Source organism: Hyperoodon ampullatus (genome assembly GCF_949752795.1).
Source record: "Hyperoodon ampullatus genome assembly, chromosome: X".
Classification (NCBI taxonomy): Eukaryota; Metazoa; Chordata; class Mammalia; order Artiodactyla; family Ziphiidae; genus Hyperoodon; species Hyperoodon ampullatus.
In genome coordinates, this window is record NC_136913.1 from 128,141,094 (window position 1) to 128,161,604 (window position 20,511).

The following is a 20,511-nucleotide window of genomic DNA, read 5'->3' on the forward strand; positions in this document are numbered from 1 at the left end:
TTTTGACAGTTTGATTAATATGTGTCTTGGCGTATTTCTCCTTAGATTTATCCTGTATGGGACTCTCTGTGCTTCCTGGCCTTGATTAACTATTTCCTTTCCCATATTTGGGAAGTTTTCAACTATAATCTCTTCAAATATTTTCTCAGTCCCTTTCTTTTTCTCTTCTTCTTCTGCAACCCCTATAATTCGAATGTTGGTGCGTTTAATGTTGTCCCAGAGGTCTCTGAGACTGTCCTCAGTTGTTTTCATTCTTTTTTCTTTCTTCTGGTCTGCAGTAGTTATTTCCACTATTTTATCTTCCACATCACTTATCCGTTCTTCTGCCTCAGTTATTCTGCTATTGATCCCATCTAGAATATTTTTCATTTCATTTATTGTGTTTTTAATCATTGCTTGATTCATCTTTAGTTCTTCTAGGTCCTTGTTAACTGTTTCTTGCATTTTGTCTATTCTATTTCCAAGATTTTGGATCATCTTTACTATCATTATTCTGAATTCTTTTTCAGGTATACTGCCTATTTCCTCTTCATTTGTTAGGTCTGGTGGGTTTTTATATTGCTCCTTCTCCTGCTGTGTGTTTTTCTGTCTTCTCATTTTGCTTATCTTACTGTGTTTGGGGTCTCCTTTTCGTAGGCTGCAGGTTTGTATTTCCCGTTGTTTTTGGTGCCTGCCCCCAGTGGCTCAGGTTGGTTCAGTGGGTTGTGTAGGCTTCCTGGTGGAGGGGACTAGTGCTTGTGTTCTGGTGGATGAGGCTGGATCTTGTCTTTCTGGTGGGCAGGTCCACGTCTGGTGGTGTGTTTTAGGGTGTCTGCGGACTTTTTATGATTTTAGGCAGCCTCTTTGCTAATGGGTGGCTTTATGTTCCTGTCTTGCTAGTTGTTTGGCATAAGGTGTCCAGCACTGTAGCTTGCTGGTCGTTGACTGAAGCTGGGTGCTGGTGTTGAGATGGAGATCTCTGGAAGATTTTCGCCGTTTGATATTATGTGGAGCTGGGAGGTCTCTTGTGGACCAGTGTCCTGAAGTTGGCTCTCCCACCTCAGAGGCACAGCACTGACTCCTGGCTCCTCAATTTGGGATGATTCGTTGTCTATTCATGTATTCCACAGATGCAGGGTACATCAAGTTGATTGTGGAGCTTTAATCCGCTGCTTCTGAGGCTGCTGGGAGAGGTTTCCCTTTCTCTTCTTTGTTCTCACAGCTCCCGGGTCTCAGCTGTGGATTTGGCCCCGCCTCTCCGTGTAGGTTGCTGGAGGGCGTCTGTTCTTCGCTCAGACAGGACAGGGTTAAAGGAGCAGCCGCTTCGGGGACTCTGGCTCACTCAGGCCGGGGGGGGAGGGAGGGGCACGGAGTGCGGGGCGAGCCTGCAGCGGCAGAGGCCGGCATGACGTTGCACCAGCCCAGGGCGCACCGTGCGTTCTCCCCGGAAGGGGGCGTGGACAGTGACCTGCGCTCGCACACAGGCCTCGTGGCGGAGGCAGCAGCCCCAGCGTCCCACGCCCGTCTCTGGCGTCCGCGCTTTCAGCCGCGGCTCGCGCCCGTTTCTGGAGCTCCTTTAAGCGGTGCTCTTAATTCCCTCTCCTTGCGCACCAGGAAACAAAGAGGGACGAAGAAGTCTCTTGCCTTTTCGGCAGGTCCAGACTTTTTCCTGGACTCCCTACTGGCTAGCTGTGGCGCATTAGCCCCTTCAGTCTGTGTTCACGCCGCCAGCCCCAGTCCTCTCCGTGCGCTCCGACTGAAGCCCGAGCCTCAGCTCCCAGCGCCACCCGCCCCGGCGGGCGAGCAGACAAGCCTCTCGGGCTGGTGAGTGCCGGTTGGCACTGATCTCTGTGAGGGAATTTCTCCGCTTTGTCCTACCCAGGTACGTGGGGAGTATCTTGCCTTTTGGGAGGTCTGAGGTCTTCTGCCAGCGTTCAGTAGGTGTTCTGTAGGAGTTGTTCCACGTGTAGCTGTATTTCTGGTGTATCTGTGGGGAGGAAAGTGATCTTCGCATCTTACTCTTCCGCCATCTTCCCTGGAAGTAAGTCCCTGGATCGGGTTCTTAACACTTGGCCAGCAAATCCATGTCTGCGGGAAAGTCTTGGGAGTTGAGGGAGAAGGAAGCAAGACAGATCTCTCGGAGGTGTTCTTCTGGAAGCCCTCTCCTCAAGTTTTGTCTGCTCCTTTGTGCTTTGTTGACCCTTCAGACTAAATCCTTGGAGATTTCTATAAGACAACATTCACTTTTCTCAGTGAGTATTCTAAACCTAGCAAAGGATGCCACAGCAGACTATGACAGCTGGAGTTTCCCATCATCCACCAGAAGGGCCCTGATGAGTTCCTTGCCCGTTCTTTGGAGCTTGAACCATCAGAATAGCCTCTGAGGCATTAAATGGGGGACTCTCTTGCCTGCTGTCCTCCTATACAAGAGCCAGAGCCTATACAAGCGGTGTCCTTATAGTAAGAAGCCATAATGGTGACAGAGTGGTCTCTAGAAAATGCTCCCTGGGTGTCTTCACCCAGGAAGTCATTAAAGGCCACAGGGTTCCAGGTCACTATCATACAGACGGAAAGGGGGCCAGATGACTGTGCCCATTGCACTGAATGTACTGTACTGGGAACGATGTACTGTGTACAATGGCAGATGGGGAGGCCTAGCACAACGATAGTTGCCAATGGCAAATGGACGGCCTCTAGGGAACAGCTCTTCCCCTTGCAGCCCACCCTCTTCTCCGGCAGCTCAGGTAGTGCAGGAGTGGTCATAGGTAAGGAACCCAGTCACTCCTATAGATGCCACAGCAATGCTTGACTCCTTTCTATGTAAATTCCCCAAAGTCCGATTCCTCTGTAATGATTATACTCAGTGTGGGCTGATGTTGGTGGAGCCTCCTCGTGGACGTGCATCCTAATCCAGATTTTCACCATTATTTTCATCAGGCATCACCACTCTCTTAAAATGATTCTTCATGCCCAAGCAATTTTAAAAATCCACTGGCAAATATTTTGTAATTAATTTAAATCCATTAAGGTAATGGCAGAAACAGTGAATTTTCTGAAAATTCGGCTGCCTGACAAAAATTGACATAGGACTGCATTTATGAAACAGAAGATGACAAATATTATTACAAGTGGCAAATCTGGGCAGCAGAAGTGGAACGACGGGACTGCATTGACTTCTACCATTTAAGGAAATCAAACTACTTGAGTGCTTGTTCATCTTTGATTTGTTGCTTTGAGATATTGTAAATCTATATTTCTAGACACTGACTGAAATTGACCAAGAGGAAAACATAAATTCTTGTTGACTTAATTTGCTGTTGAAAATTGTAGTCAATAATCATGGAAAGTAAATGGCTGCACAGTACAGTATTAGTTGTCTAAGAAAAGATTAAAATTCAAGTAATCTTCATTGATTAGTCGGAGACAGTAACTAAAATAAAAATCCATGGCCCAATTACCATGTTAAGCAGCTAGCATAAGGTTTTAGTTGTTCTGTTTTATTTGAAGTCTCAGTCTATTGGATGATGCCCACTTAGTGGGCAGATAAATCAGTTTGAAAGCACAGGAGCACTTCTAGGACTGCAGATGTCTTATGGAAAGATGACAAAATATTTTTCAAATGGACTTTTGTAAACCGGAGTACATTAGTGTAACAACTTAAGATCAGGGACTCATTATGCCTGGGTAGAACAGTTGGAACATACAATTTGCAATGTAACCCAAAAGTATCTAGTGCACTATTTATTTCTGTGTGATGTATGCACGTAGTATTTCTTAAGAAAGTATCCTTCCACTAATTGTTTATTGTACTGTTTATTGTGTGACTATGCAGTTAAGTCGTAGGGCAGAATAAGTAGGAACCATCCTAAAAAATGATGGGATTAAAGTCTGCATTGGATTTTCCATAAAAATCTACTTAACAGTAATCTTAAAAGGTTACAAATATCACACTGGGGCAACACTCCATTAGACGTTTCCATTTATCATGGGAGTTCTGTTTCAAAGACCCGTGTTTATTCTTAGATACATATGGTTGCATTTATCTATAACTCAGTCTATAGGGAGGGCTCCCTCTCTATAGATATCTATGTCTCTATGCGTTTTAATGTATACTCTTCACCACAAGTAAAGGACCATCAACCAACATATTACTTTAGCTGAAAGTGTCAGCATCATGGGAAAGATCAGAATAAAGAGAGACAAAATTTTCTGACACCCTATACTTTTTGTTTACACAGAAATAATTCATCCAGGAGAGCAAACAGAAGAAAAGAAGAAAAGCTGTTTCCCCCTCCACTTTCCCCACTGCCAGAGGATCCTCCACGCTGCAGGAACATCAGCGGCAATAATGGTCCCTTCAGTCAAGACAAGACCGTCCCTATGATTGGACAGATCACCTCGACCAAACCTAAGAGGAGTGAAGGCAAATTCTGTCCTACTTTCAAAGGGATATCTGTAAATGTAAGCATCTTAGAAGAAATCTTATCATTCTCAGGTGGAAACAAGTTGACCCAGCTTATCTAACTGAACTCAGGATGCATTTTTCATTCCAGTCTTACTTCTCCAAACAGATTATTATGCAGGCATTCAGGGCCTTGGACGTCCTTTGGTCCAATCCCTTCAGATCTTGGGGGTGGGGGACACTTCCACAATACTGAGCACAGCATCTGGCACATGGGAGGCACTGATCATTTACTGAAAGGGAGAGAACAAATGGACGGAATTGCCCAAGGTCATGGAACTGGGGCCGGGACTCCAAGTTACATCTTTCCACCACCCAGCTTAGCAGGTGTGAATTGTGTTTTTAAATAGTGACTCAAAAGGATGGAGTTTAAAAGGTGAATCTGTTGCTAAAATCACACAGTTGTGGTTCTCTAAGCCAAACTAAAGGATTATCCCATCCTTTCGATTTTCTGCACTGCTGCTCGATTAGCATAAATAATTGAGAAGTTGTTTCACTTTTCTCATCTATACACATGTCTTTTTATCTGCCCCAGGTATAGGCACCTGAACCGTGAAAACCATGAGCGATAGTGTCGCTAGTGAATGTTAATGACAAATGTACCTGCCTTTTTGGGTAAATGCATATATGTGGAGATACAGCATCCATATGCATCTGATCTCCTTTAAGTGTAGTATAAAAAGCAAATGCATGAAAATCAATGAGTTTTCAAATGTCTAGCGCCAACCTGGTGGCCCCTGAACCAGAAGCGCCCATTTAACACTTCATGAAAAGCCACGAGGCCTCTGAGCTTTAAGGACCACAATTTAAAGTCCTCCATCATCTTAGATGACTAGATGACATACATATCTAGGTAAATTTTATTGGTGACAGAAAGAATTTGCTCTATTACAAAGTTCTCATTTTCCAAATGAAATTTGTATGTGTGTGTGCCCACATTATATTTGCATTCACGTTTAAAGATGCTGACTTATAATGTTAGGAATGAAACTGTCTATTCTAAACAGTAATTACACTATCAATCCTATTTTTCATACTGAATGTAATTAATGTTATAAACTCCAACGGAGGCTTTCTTCTACTGCAAGCTTTTGGAGGGCATGCGCCATATCTAGGCAATTCTCTTCATATAGCGCCTAGTACGTGGTCACAAATAATTAGATGCTTAATAGAGATGTTATTATGACAATGATAACAAGAGGATCCTGCAAAGGCGTTTCCACAAGAGCTGAAAACTACTGGGGAAACATGATTACATTTTCACCTAGAAATGGATCATTCTTCTTAAGGAAATCCCCGGGGTCCCCATGATGGATTGAGTACCTGTTGCCTCTTCTTTGTCCATTAGTTTTTTCTATTAATGCCTTGAAATCTGAGAGACTTTGTGGAAGTTAAGAGACTTGCTTGACACATAGTGCTGACACTGCAACAAATCTGTTCTGTGACCTTGGGCAAATTATGAAACCTCTTTGAGTCCATGAGATGAGTAAATTTGACCAGATGATCTATACAGGTTCTTCCAGCTCCAAAAGCGCTTTCCATTTTCTGCTCTCAGAGTCTTCTCTGTCCCATGTATGCACGAAGTCCTGTTTATTGACTCAATGGATGAGTGAGGGTCAACAGGGGACGTGTTTATATGACTTACGTGATCATGGCTGAATGCAGCCGTTTCCAGTCAGATGTGCCAGGACCGACATCACCTCCATGTGCGTGGTGGACGTGGTGTTTCAGGGTTCTTGTTACCTATCTTGGCCATAGAGACACGTGGCTCTCTCTGGGGCTGACTCAGCTGTTTGGTCTGGGTCATCTGGCTTTGGTGGTAGAAGCGTGGAGCTGGCTTAGGAGATCAGAAGCCTCTGAGTTATTTATGTGTTTGGGTTGAATAAAATCTGTGATGAACTTTAAATGCTTTTCTCCGTATCCACCTTATGGTGGATTTTTTTTTAGATGTGCAGTCTCTCAGCACAGTTATCGCAATGAGCTCTTGATGGTAAGAATTTTTGATAATCGGAAGGTCCAGGATGAAGTGGAAAAGATAAGACTTTCATGGATATAAGAAATGTTCACGTTTGACTTTTCACTGTAAAGTGACCCTTTTGATTAAGGCAGGCAGGCCTGCGTTCAGCAAATCACTGAGTGCACTGGGTGGTGGGGTAGTGGGCCGGGGCTGGGGTGGGAGTGTCATAAAACAGAGACGGCCCCGGCACCTAAAGGGCTCCCAGTCTAAGGTGAGCAATGAGACATGTGCTCGATAAACTCGGATACGAAATAGCTGCTGATTGGTGTTTTAGGGGAGGGCTTGAGACACACCCTTCCCATCTCTAAAGGGACCGAAAAGGTTTAAAGCACTTCTGGCCCTATACATGAGGCAGTTTTCCTGTGAAGGCATTTGTTGAGCTGCGTTAACCTGAGAGTGCCAAGTAGGGTTTAGTAATGAGGGTAAATGATTAAACAAGAGTGTGGTCTCTACACACAGTGGAATATTATTCAGTCTTCAAAAGGAAGGTAATTCTTTTTTTTTATTTTATTAGTTTCTGCTTTATAACAAAGTGAATCAGTCATACATATACATCTGTTCCCACATCCCTTCCCTCTTGCATCTCCCTCCCTCCCACCCTCCCTATCCCACCCCTCCAGGCGGTCACAAAGCACCGAGCTGATCTCCCTGTGCTATGCGGCTGCTTCCCACTATCTATCTACCTTACGTTTGGTAGTGTATATATGTCCATGCCTCTCTCTCGCTTTGTCACAGCTTACCCTTCCCCCTCCCCATATCCTCAAGTCCATTCTCTAGTAGGTCTGTGTCTTTATTCCTGTTTTACCCCTAGGTTCTTCATGACATTTTTTTTCCTTAAATTCCATATATATGTGTTAGCATACGGTATTTGTCTTTCTCTTTCTGACTTACTTCACTCTGTATGACAGACTCCAGGTTTATCCACCTCATTACAAATAGCTCAGTTTCATTTCTTTTTATGGCTGAGTAATATTCCATTGTATGTATGTGCCACATCTTCTTTATCCATTCATCCGATGATGGACACTTAGGTTGTTTCCATCTCCGGGCTATTGTGAATAGAACTGCAATGAACATTTTGGTACATGTCTCTTTTTGAATTATGGTTTTCTCAGGGTATATGCCCAGTAGTGGGATTGCTGGGTCATATGGTAGTTCTATTTTTAGTTTTTTAAGGAACCTCCATACTGTTCTCCATAGCGGCTGTACCAATTCACATTCCCACCAGCAGTGCAAGAGTGTTCCCTTTTCTCCACACCCTCTCCAGCATTTATTGTTTCTAGATTTCTTGATGATGGCCATTCTGACTGGTGTGAGATGATATCTCATTGTAGTTTTGATTTGCATTTCTCTAATGATTAATGATGTTGAGCATTCTTTCATGTGTTTGTTGGCAGTCTGTATATCTTCTTTGGAGAAATGTGTATTTAAGTCTTCTGCCCATTTTTGGGTTGGGTTGTTTGTTTTTTTGCTATTGAGCTGCATGAGCTGCTTATACATTTTGGAGATTAATCCTTTGTCAGTTGCTTCATTTGCAAATATTTTCTCACATTCTGAGGGTTGTCTTTTTGTCTTCTTTATGGTTTCCTTTGCTGTGCAAAGCTTTTAAGTTTCATTAGGTCCCATGTGTTTATTTTTGTCTTTATTTCCATTTCTCTAGGAGGTGGGTCAAAAAGGATCTTGCTGTGATTTATGTCATAGAGTGTTCTGCCTATGTTTTCCTTTAAGAGTTTGATAGTGTCTGGCCTTACATTTAGGTCTTTAATCCATTTTGAGCTTATTTTTGTGTATGGTGTTAGGGAATGATCTAATCTCATCCTTTTACATGTCCCTGTCCAGTTTTCCCAGCACCACTTATTGAAGAGACAGTCCTTTCTCCACTGTACATTCCTGCCTCCTTTATCAAAGATAAGTTGACCATATGTGCATGGGTTTATCTCTGGGCTTTCTATCCTGTTCCATTGATCTATCTTTCTGTTTTTGTGCCAGTACCACACTGTCTTGGTTACTGTAGCTTTGTAGTATAGTCTGAAGTCAGGGAGCCTGATTCCTCCAGCTCCGTTTTTTGTTCTCAAGATTGCTTTGGCTATTTGGGGTCTTTTGTTTTTTCAAACAAATTTTGAGATTTTTTGTTCTAGTTCTGTGAAAAATGGCAGTGGTAGTTTGATAGGGATTGCATTGAATCTGTAGATTGCTTTGGGTAGTAGAGTCATTTTCACAATATTGATTCTTCCAATCCTGGAACATGGTATATCTCTCCATCTATTTGTATCATCTTTAATTTCTTTCATCAGTGTCTTATAATTTTCTGCATACAGGTCTTTTGTCTCCTTAGGTAGGTTTATTCCTAGGTATTTTATTCTTTTTGTTGCAATGGTAAATGGGAGTGTTTTCTTGATTTCACTTTCAGATTTTTCGTCATTAGTGTATAGGAATGCCAGAGATTTCTGTGCATTAATTTTGTATCATGCTACTTTACCGAATTCATTGATTAGCTCTAGTAGTTTTCTGGTAGCATCTTTAGGATTCTCTATGTATAGTATCATGTCATCTGCAAACAGTGACAGCTTTACTTCTTCTTTTCCAATTTGGATTCCTTTTGTTTCCTTTTCTTCTCTGATTGCTGTGGCTAAAACTTCCAAAACTATGTTGAATAAGAGTGGTGAGAGTGGGCAGCCTTGTCTTGTTCCTGATCTTAGTGGAAATGGTTTCAGTTTTTCACCATTGAGTACGATGTTGGCTGTGGGATTGTCATATATGGCCTTTATTATGCTGAGGAAAGTTCCTTCTATGCCTACTTTCTGCAGGGTTTTTATCATAAATGGGTGTTGAATTTTGTCAACAGCTTTCTCTGCATCTATTGAGATGATCATATGGTTTGTCTCCTTCAATTTGTTAATATGGTGTATCACATTGATTGATTTGCATATATTGAAGAATCCTTGCATTCCTGGAATAAACGGATCATGGTGTATGATCCTTTTAATGTGCTGTTGGATTCTGTTTGATAGTATTTTGTTGAGGATTTTTGCGTCGATGTTTATCAGAGATATAGGCCTGTAGTTTTCTTTCTTTGTGACATCCTTGTCTGGTTTTGGTATCAAGGTGATGGTGGCCTCATAGAATGAGTTTGGGAGTGTTCCTCCCTCTGCTATATTTTGGAAGAGTTTGAGAAGGATAGGTGTTAGCTCTTCTCTAAATGTTTGATAGAATTTGCCTGTGAAGCCATCTGGTCCTGGGCTTTTGTTTGTTGGAAGATTTTTGTTTGTTTGTTGGCTGCATTGGTTCTTCATTGTTGAGCATGGGTTTTCTCTAGTTGCAGCGAACGGGGGCTGCTCTTCATTGCGGTACACCGGCTTCTCATTGCAGTGGCTTCTCTTGTTGCAGAGCATGGCCCCTAGGCACACAGGCTTCTAAAGCTCAGGCTCAGTAGTTGTGGCGCACAGGCTTAGTTGCTCCACGGCATGTGGGATCTTCCCAGACCAGGGCTCAAACCCGTGTCCCCTGCATTGGCAGGTGGACTCTCAACCACTGCGCCACCAGGGAAGCCCCTGTTGGAAGTTTTTTTTTTTTTTTTTTTTTGTGGTACATGGGCCTCTCACTGCGGTGGCCTCTCCCGCTGCGGAGCACAGGCTCCGGACGCGCAGGCCCAGCAGCCATGGCTCACGGGCCCAGCTGCTCCGCGGCATATGGGATCCTCCCAGACCGGGGCACGAACCCGTATCCCCTGCATCGGCAGGCGGACTCTCAACCACTGCGCCACCAGGGAGGCCCCTGTTGGAAGATTTTTAATCACAGTTTCAATTTCAGTGCTTGTGATTGGTCTATTCATATTTTCTATTTCTTCCTGAGTCAGTCTTGGCAGGTTGTGCATTTCTAAGAATTTGTCCATTTCTTCCATGTTGTCCAGGAAGGAAATTCTGACATGTGCTACAACTTGGGTGAGCCTTGAGGACATTATGCTAAATGAGATCAGCCAGGCCTAAACAGATAAAGAGTGTATGATTCCACTTACACATGGTGCCTCGAGGAGTCAGATTTGCAAAGACAGAAACTAAAAGGGTGATTGCCAGGGGCTGGGGGTAGTAAGGGGATGGAGAGTTATTGTCTAATGGGCACAGAGTTTCAGCTTTGCAAGATCGAAGAGCCCTGGAGATCGGTTGCACGATGATGTAAATGTGCTTAACACTAGCGCACTGGACATTTAAAAATGGTTGAGATGGTAAATTGGATGTCATGTGTATTTTACCTCAATTTAAAAACTGAAAAAATACAGTACATTATCTCAAGGTGAAAAAAGTAACGAAGAGGAGGCTTCTTCAACCCTAAGACTGCAAAGGACCCAAAGCTGGAAAGTGGAGAAAGCCTGATGAGTTCAGTTTGGTGGCAGGTTCGTCAGAGGAAGTCGGGAAGGGTGAAGCCAGGTCAGGAAGGGCCTTACACACCAGCAGAGGAGCTCAGCCTGGGGTTTGCACTCAACCGCAAGGCAGTGACATGCACGGAGCTCCATTCAGGAAGCTCAGGCTGGCAGGCAGCAGATGGAGGGTGATTGGAAAAGCTATCTCAGAGGTCAGGCATTCGGCCAGGAGGCTGTGTGATCGACTCTGGCTGAAGCCACGAGAGCCTGCACTGTGAGGCTTCAGAGGAGGAAGGGACAGGTTGTGAGACACTGGGGGGAGGGAGCAAACAGGACTTTATAATGGATTGGATGGGGGGGATGGAGAAGGAGAAATAAGGGATGAAGTAGAGCAGTGGTTTTCAAAAAGAGTTTCAGGAGCATGATCACGTTTTGAAATGAAATAATTTCCAGAACTTCAATATCTAAAACTGGTTAAAGCAGAGCAGCTCAGATGGAAGGCAAGGCGGGGAGGACACCGGTTCTGATGCTCCTAGCCCAGGGGTGACCACCATGCCCTTACCGGCCTGGAGAAATCCAGCCTTGGTGACAGGGGAGACCATCCTGCCATTCACAGAAAAAGGGGACTGGTTTGGATGAAAGTTTGGTTTCAGAGCAGTCTGAGGTGCTGATGGGCCATCTTGGTGGAACTTTCCAGAAATGATCACTGCAGGAGCATCAGAGAGAGGGTCAGGTGGAGGTTTCCCTTGGGGAGTTATCTGCTTATTGTCAGATCTGTGCCAGTGCACACAAGACTGGCAAATCCTGTCAAGGTCAAGAGAGAAGGGCTGAGGAATGAACGTTGGGGGATGCCAGCCTTAGAGGGATCCCAGCTCAGAAGAGGAGAAGGAGGAAGAGGCACCACGGCAAGTACCGTCAGAGGTAGAACAGTCAGGATCATCCCGCGGTTGCCAGGGTGGGGCATGGGGGCAGAGTCAGCGGTGTGAACACGGCAGGTGGTCTCGTGACACAGAGTGTCACATCGTTGCAAATCTTCCCACCTACTTCATTCATCTGGACCCCATTCTTTCTATGGCAATGACAGTTCAGGGTGGAACTCAGCAGTCTCTGACTCCTTTGATTTTTGACCTGGTACAGATGAGCTTTCACTCTCCTAAGGCCTGGAAATGAAGAGGTGCTCCTGTGGCATCCCCTAGCAGGAAAGCAGTCAAGCCCTTGCGTGAACGGAAAGGCAGCCTCAGCCTCGGTCCCAGGGTACTGACTGTTGCAGTGCGATGCCTGGTGTGCTGGCATTTTGCTGCCCTGGATCTGGCATTTTGCAGAATAACTACTTTTCTTACCCTAGAGAAAGTTTCTGGGCTGGTTCCCTTATCAAAAATATACACGTCAGGGTGATGATAATCTCTCTCTCTCTTCTCTCTCTCCCTCTCTCTAGCCTTCCCTCCCTTTCCCATTCTTCCCCTCCCCCCTCACATCTCCGACTGGATTTAGACCTTCACCAATGACTGTCTCACTGGGATGATGGAGCTATGTAGTCACATCACGTGACTAGCTTGGGGTTTGGTGTCATCATAGAACAAAAGCTGGTGATTCCCAGAGTTCATGACATACAGCAGGGTCACCTGTGTATCCCCCAGCTGTGTACATTGTTTTCTTTTCTCTCGTCTCGTTTTCTAGTGTGCTTGACATGCAAAGCATTTATGAAAAGATGCTCTAAAAATCTGGACCTAATGGAAATTCTTTGTCCTCCTTTTTCCCAGGAGGGAGACACTCCAAAAAAGGCACCCTCTGCCACCGCCACTGTCACCAACACTGCTATTGCCACTGTCACTGCTACTGCCATTGTCACCGCCACTGCCATGGCCACTGCCACGGCCACTGCCACTACCACCACCACTACCACTACCATTTCCACCATCACCTCCACCATCACTACTGGCCTCATGGACAGCAGTCACCTGGAGATGACATCCTGGGCGGCCCTGCCCGTTCTTTCCAGCAGCACTACCAATGTCCGGAGACCCAAGCTCACTTTTGATGACTCGTATGTTGTCCCCAGATTCTCTGGAGTGGTGAACGGGGGTGGGGGCAGTATGGCTTTTTGAGCACCGTGCATGTGTCACCCGAAATAAGGCCTCAGAGGCAGCAGTGCAGCTCCTATAGCCTTGAAAGTAGATTCCTCCCCTCCTCACACACACCTCTATCCCAATCGAGAAACATCGCTGGCCCATTTTAATTGTGGAGCTCTGTTACTGTTTCTGAAGGCAGGTGCTGAATCCCAGCTTGCTTGGTCCTCCTTGCTTACCCATGTCCTCAGATAGAACTGTGTGCCAGCAAAGAGAATTATAGCTAGGTTCTCTTGGATCTGTTTGGGCAGCCTGAATGGTTGGGGTTGGAGGATGTGGGTATTTATCCTAATGGGCCATTATGCACTTCCGATTTCATTCACTGGACTATTTCAAGCTTGGTTATTAGATGCATGACAAGCATTCATCCGCCCTGTTCAAGGCATTGTATAGGAATGGATTTATAGCCCCCCAAAATTGTGACTATTCGGTCTTTTAATGAAAAGATGAAACATTGCTTTCTGAACGTGCTCGTTTTGTTTGTTTAGGGTTCACAACGCTGATTATTACATGCAAGAGGCGAAGAAGCTGAAGCACAAAGCTGATGCACTGGTAGGTTTCCTTTCTCCCATTGCTCTCCTCCCATTCAGGTATTAGGCTTTGAAGGAAAACAAACAAGGCACTTTACAAACGAGTCAAACCTTTTCATTGCTGCTGTGACATAGAGAGATCGGAGCTGGTTAATTCCTTAGCACTGGGATTCCCCAAGGTCTTGGTGCCATGTTGCCCTGCCATTCTTGGTTTTCCCATTCTTGGTTTTCCCATTCTTCTTCCCCTTGGTCCAACTTCAGAAGCTCAATGGCTTGTACTGTCTTTCAAGTGATTTTGAAATGACCTTTGAAACTGCCCTGGGGAAGGTGGGAGCTCCCATGGGTTCCAGTAAACCCGAACTGGTGTGGGCAGGGAGAGGGCTGCTGAGAGCCTGTTAAGTGGCCTCAGTTATTGGCTCTGGGAAACTCAGGTCTGTAGAAAAATCTCAGCTCCTCGCTGCATTTGATGACATGTTTCCAGAGTGAGGCCCACAGCCAGCCTAGGTCCCCACACACAGAAAGGAAGTTCTGTTCTCTGGATTTCCCCCGACACTTGGCCTCGCTGCCTCCAAGGGTTGTGAGAGCATGGGGAGTCGTCTGATTGACTGAGCCACCTAACAGGGGGTCTCAATCGTGTGGTATGATCACTTGGGGAGCTCTAAACTAGCCCTGATGCCCAAGCTGCACCCCAGAGAAATGGAATCAGAATTTCCGACACTGGGACCCAGGCATGGGTGTTTAAGCTCCCCCCGGGTGATTCCCAAGTGCAGCCGAGGTTGAGAACCACTGCCCTCAATTCAGGGTCCTCACCTTTGACTAAAGCCCAGCATAATTAGAGGTGTCAGTTCAACTCCGCTGGGTTAAAAAAAAAATCACATCCTCCATCATCACATTGTGTCCAGTCAGGACTTAGCTGCCCTGTGCTGTTTGCCACTGGGTGGGCTATAATGGAGGACCACGACGGTCTCTGTGCTGTGACTTGCACGTGGCCACCATCCACTGCCCTCCAAAGGGCCACGGTACATAAGGAGATAATCGGTATGTCTTTAGTATTAAAATTTCCATGGGGTGTGTGAAAAAAGAAATCTAAAAAATCTCCCTCGGTGGTGGGTGGGGGTGGGAAGGAATGATAAGAAAAAAAGAAAAGGTTGAGAAATACTCATTTAGAGGAAGATGTCTTTGCTTGGCTTACGTCTACACCAGAGCTAGGCACTCCTTTGGAGTTCAAGCCCCTAACTGGCCCTGTGGCCCATGTAGTCTTCTCTCTGGACTTCAGTTATTCCTTTTGCAAAAAGAGAGATTTGGGCCAGGTGATCTTTAAGGATCCTTCCAGCTGTGGGCTTGCAAATGAAAAGTCAGTTTCAAAAATCAGGATGTAAAGCTTAATTTCCACAGGGGAGAGCCAATCAGAGTCAGATGACCTAAGGAAATTATCTTGTAAGGCAAGAGAAGAAGGACGTTTTCATAAAATCGCTTTGAATGGGGCAGAAACCGATATTTTTCCACAACAGCTTACAGAAAGGAAACCACAGAATTCCTGCAGTACATAAAAGCTGGAGAACATTTATTGCAAAGAGAGTCATTTACAGCAAGAGATTCTGCAGGACCTGTAACTCATCATTTTATAGATGTACTTAATCCTTTGCTAGAGACAGCTACTCTGCCGTTCTGAGAATTGAAACCTTCACAGTTGCATAGAAAATATTTTGATAAAAGGTATACAAGAAAATTAAAATAGCTCAATCTGCATTCTATTGGTTCTTTCACATAAAATTATGTATTAGTGGAATTCTTCTATCCAGCTATCAAAAATTGAAAATGTTAAATACTGTTAGAAAATACTCACTATAAAAGTGTCATATATAATATTCATTACACATAAAAAAGAAATCAGTATGTCTAAGTCAGTTTAATCGTGACCATTATCGGGGCTAAAACCTTTTGCAATAAAATTTTACTAAACTAAAATATTTAGTAGTGCTATATTTGGGGGCTTTTTGACACACTATTTCAGACCATCATTTACAGTGAAAGTGATGTGATTATCGTCAACAGTCACACTGCAACTTCCCCTTTTTCATGGCAATAGCATCCATTTGTTACTCTTCTCCCGGGGGTGGGGATGATGTGCTTATCTAGAGTTCCAAGCAAAGACTAAATGAGTTAGTTGTCCAGGAGGCTTGTAAAAAGCAAGGTTTCATTGCCGGCTCTGTCTAGAGGACATTATGATGACCAGTCTAGTAAATGTAGTCAAGAGAAACTAGTCGAGGCAGTGATTTGGATCCCGGTCCACCAAAAGATAACAACAACAGGAATACCACAAAGACATGATACCTTGGCTGCAGTTTTCTCTTCTCAACCAGCCCCCATGTCATGGCAATAGAACCTGAAATCAGTTACATCCTTGTCTAGACAAATTCCTAATTGTTCCCCTCCGTAGGTCAACCTTGGCACTGTTGGGCTGGGCAGTTCTCCACTGTGGGAGCTGTCCTGTGCATTGAGGGGTGTTGAACAGCATCTCCAGCCTGTGTCCACTAGATGCCCCCCATCCCTAGTGGTGACAACCAAAAAGGTGTCCAGACATTGCCAAATGTTCCCTGGGGGAGGAGTGCAAAGTTGCCCCGGGTTGAACACCACTGCTTTAGATGAAAGAGAGAAGAGGAACTGTCATGTTGACAAGTTTTCTTCCTGTTTCAGTTTGATAAATTTGGCAAAGCCGTGAATTATGCCGATGCAGCCCTGTCCTTCACCGAATGTGGCAACGCGATGGAGCGCAACCCTCTGGAAGCCAAGTCTCCGTACACCATGTACTCTGAGACCGTGGAGCTTCTCAGGTTCGTGCCTTTCTGCTACCTTCTTCCTTAGCTCTTTCCAGTCAAAATTAGAAGCTGCTTGCTATGTTTGAGAACTATCACTTCCACATAATAATGACTCATCCAAGGCATCTTCTTCTTAGCAGTCATCATAATTCATTCTTGCCATTTTATTCATGTCATGGAAAATTTATAACTGATGGACACTGCTTGTATCAATTGTTCCCTTCAGAGGTTATAACGTGAGTGTTACAATTTGCAATATTCATAAAATTAAAATGGAAAGGTAGTGGATGTGAGTAAAGTATCATCATTTCACTGCTTGGCGTGGACACTTGTCTTTTCAAAGCGCAGTTCTATAATTCACAAAAAGCGGTGCTATTGGGATTTCTGTTATAAACCATGTTTTCTAAAAATTTCTGCCTCAGTTATTAAAAATGGAGGGGCACTGTTCCAACACAAAGCCAGCTTTGGAGGCCGCAGCTGTGGAGTAGACGTTCCATGCATCTGGAATTTGAGGGACAGTCAAGGTGGTAGCAGGGGGAGGGGAGAGATGAGGTTGATAATAGAGAAGGGTGTATTAACGGCACAGATTATTGGTTTCATTTGCATTTTGAATGAAATTTTCTGGCCTGTTGCTCTTGGGGCAGTGGAGTTTGTGGGTAATCAAAAAATTCTTGTAAGAAGGGGAAAGAGAAGAAATGATATTCATTCTAGTGCTTTCCAGTAATCTGCAGGTATTTGTACAAGAATTTCCTCTACCTCTGAATAGTGGATAAGCACCCTCATTTGCAGGATGGACTACATCATGGCTTTTGATTGAGTGAGCAGTTCTTCACCTGATAGGTCCTTGTATCCCAGCCACCTCTGGCTTGATTAATCGATAATGCCAGGCCTGCTTTTTATTGTGTTCTTGCATCTGCAATAAACTGTTACAAATCTGAGGACTCTTGTACCTAAACCTTCAGACAGACATAGGACAGATTTAGCATGCATATTTTCCCAAGAAAGCATTTGAAAAGATCAGAAGAATGGGAGCCATTATAAAGAAGAAGAAAAAAAAAAAAAAAAACTATGGTTACATAGAATCAGAAGATTTAGTTAAAGCCACCAAAGTAGGGAGATTATGAGGAAAGTTCCAGCCTTACCTTGACAGGCCAGGCAGCCATCTTTGGCTTTTCACTGCTCTGAGAAGTATATAAAGTATCTCTCAGACTTACTTTATGCTCTGTGAAAGCCACCACTGCCATTTGTAGCTTTCAAGGGAAAATTGATTTCTCAGTATCTATACGAGGCTGCCTGCAGTTTTCAAAGATGCACAAGATGAAAATCCTGGCAGAAACGATAAGGATTCAAAATGGAGGGGAAACTTTAATGAACAAACCTGCAGAAAAGCCATGCCTTCTATTCATCCCCAAATGCAAATTAAAACAAGGCACTTTTTAAATTGACAGGAAAATGTAAAAATGTTAATACCTAGTGTTAGCACATACGCAAAATAATGGTGAACTGGGCCTCCTCCATGCTGTTGGTGGGAATGGAAATTGATCCTTGTAAATTGAGGGCAATTTGGTATTGTGTAGGAAAACCTATACAAGTGAGCATTCATATCTTTTGAGCCAGTAATTCAACTTCCAGAAATTTGAATTTTCTGTACTGAAGAAAAGACTTGTAAGAGGAGAACGAGTTATCTGTACAGTGTTCAGTTTGGCCTATATTATAGCACCCAATTAGAAACAAACCAAATCATCAACAGTAGAAGGGTAATTAATTACATCGCAGTACACTCAACAGAATGATTTGCAGCCATTGAAATGCAACAATGATGGAGACTATGTAGCTGCACGAAAATGTTTATAATATGATGTTAAAGTAAAAGCAAGCCACAGAATTATAGACACATTGCATTTCTGACCACGAAAAGCATGTTTCTGCATGTGGACCAACCTGGAAGGGAAATAAGGTCATATCTGTAATTGGGGGTGAAATTATGGGTGTTTTCACTCTCTCTATATATTTTTTTTCTTTTAGGAAAACACATGCTCTCTAAATAGAAAAGCAAAACATCAAATTTCATTTTTGGTAAAAATGCCATGTGAATCGCTGAGTGATATTTATTTCCATTAGAAAACACTTTTTTTTCCTTTATTATTTACAATTGTTTTCTTTTTGTCTAAGCACAGTTGCTTTTTTACATGATGTGATAGTTTACTCCCCATAGGAGTATATTTTCAGTGGAACCTGGTGAAAGTCAATGGAGAATTTATAGCCATTCACTTTTAAGTCAGTATTTTGAACCTTTATTTTGAGATAATTGGATATTCACATGCAGTTATAAGAAATGACACAGAAAGTTCCTGTGTACCTCTCCCCCACCCCCCGTTTCCCCCATCTAACGTAGGTCTAGTCCAAGATCACAGCCAGGACAAGGACATTGCTACAGTCCACCTGCCTTACTCAGATGTCATCAGGTCTTTTTTCTCCCAGATTTTACCAGTTCTACACGCACTACTTTGTATGTCCTCTATATATGTAGAACTTTACATTTTCTAGTATATGTGTGTGTATAATTTTTTTTTGGAGAGAAATTTCAGTTGGGAATAAAATGGGCTAAAGCAACTAAGTCTTCTGGCCCATGTAAGCCATTGGAACTCCACTATCAAGGCACTTCAACAGTGGCTGCAATTAGAGGGTAACTGTAATAGGAACATGGTTTTTAGTAGCGTAATTTTATGTTGAAGAGATTTTTATTACCCTCTCCCTGACGGTATGCTGGCTGCAGAGGGAGGACCCCATTTTTTTCATTCAAGTAATTATGGCTGCTCTGAGCCTTGGGAATCTGCAATAGACATATACTTGGGAAGACAAGTGGGGCATCACAATGACTTGACATTTCAGTGATCCATCTGTCAAAGACAGATTTATGACATCATAAGAAGCCTTTTTGCTTAATATGGCAACAACAGGAGGGACCCACATCAACTGCGTGGGTCCTTGTGCTGGAAAATGTTCACTGGACACAACTGGGGCAGTAACTGGGGAGAGCAGAGCGATGGGGGTGCCGGTGTTCCGGGGAGGCTGCTGAAGGTGCGGGCTTGCCCTTGCCTTCTCGTAATCGAGAGCTAGTCGGGGCTGCCTGCACATCTTCAACTTCCCTCTGCAACACTGAACTCTGTTACTTATCCCACCACGAGTGCCTGTGAAATTGCATTAAAGCTCAGACAATGATTTTATGCAATGAATTGATTTTCAGACAAAGATTTTATGCAATGAATTGATTTTCAAGAGTCTAAATGCCCAGAATGGAATCTGCTCAGCTCGAAGAAAAATAATGGGAACTACTCAACCTTTGATCTCCCCGGTGTGGAACAGTAACGAGTAAAGAGAATAGAAAGACAAAATATACAAGCACCATAAATTAGGGGCGCTCAGACCTTTACCTGCTATGAAATGTACCTCCCTTAAAAAACAACAAAAAAAAAACACTTCCTAGAGGAATATGTTTCACACCTGAGCCATTAGAAACACACAGCTATTGTAACTGTGTGATGGAGGCCTCCGTACACTCAGGTCAGACACAGCTGTGTTATTATTTACCTCATCTGTCAAAAACTCAACTGAAACTGACTTTTGTGTCCACGTCTCATTGAAAGCCAATAATATTGTTTAAGTAGAATGTTCTTAGAAACAGTATTTTGCCAGCATTTATACACACGCCAGACCCACAGTAGTTCCACAGCACTGTTCTGGAACGTGGGCTCCGGATATAGCTGGCTTCTCCAGAGCTAGCTTCCACTGTCACAGCAGTGCCATCGTGACACTCCTGTAGTCGTCATCTTGTATATGTTTTCAGGAAAGCACACTTTTGCCCACATGCCCTTCTCAGTCCTAACACCCAGAGCAAATGTGGGGCTAGCGCATTTAGGTGACGAGAACACCAATGACTTTGGGACTTTCTGAAGGGTCAGACGGATTCCACTTGAGCTTGTCCTTTCTCTTCAAAGGTATGCAATGAGGCTGAAGAACTTTGCAAGCCCCCTGGCTTCGGATGGGGACAAAAAGCTGGCCGTACTATGGTAAGCCTCCTGGAGAACCACCAGGAAACAGCTGAAATGTTGCAGAAGGATTTGAAAAGTCAACTTAAGCTGCTTACCCCCAGATCATTTTTCTTGTTTCCCATTAAACTCTGGAAGGCTAACTGGTGGATTTCTTCAGTCGCTGACTAAA

The 20,511-nt window shown here is 43.9% G+C and overlaps 1 protein-coding gene across 3 annotated transcripts in view; it reads left to right on the top strand.

Moving 5' to 3' along the window:
- The window catches only part of AFF2 (ALF transcription elongation factor 2), a gene marked incomplete at both ends in the record, with an annotated part of 497,311 nt that overhangs the window by 462,031 nt on the left and 14,769 nt on the right, over nucleotides 1-20,511 (top strand). For all 3 annotated transcript variants that reach the window (XM_079727720.1, XM_079727719.1, XM_079727721.1), the window contains 5 exons: nucleotides 4,218-4,440; nucleotides 12,576-12,859; nucleotides 13,430-13,493; nucleotides 16,169-16,305; nucleotides 20,289-20,360. In XM_079727720.1, coding sequence (XP_079583846.1) covers nucleotides 4,218-4,440; nucleotides 12,576-12,859; nucleotides 13,430-13,493; nucleotides 16,169-16,305; nucleotides 20,289-20,360 — 780 coding nt within the window. The remainder of the gene's footprint in view (nucleotides 1-4,217; nucleotides 4,441-12,575; nucleotides 12,860-13,429; nucleotides 13,494-16,168; nucleotides 16,306-20,288; nucleotides 20,361-20,511) is intronic.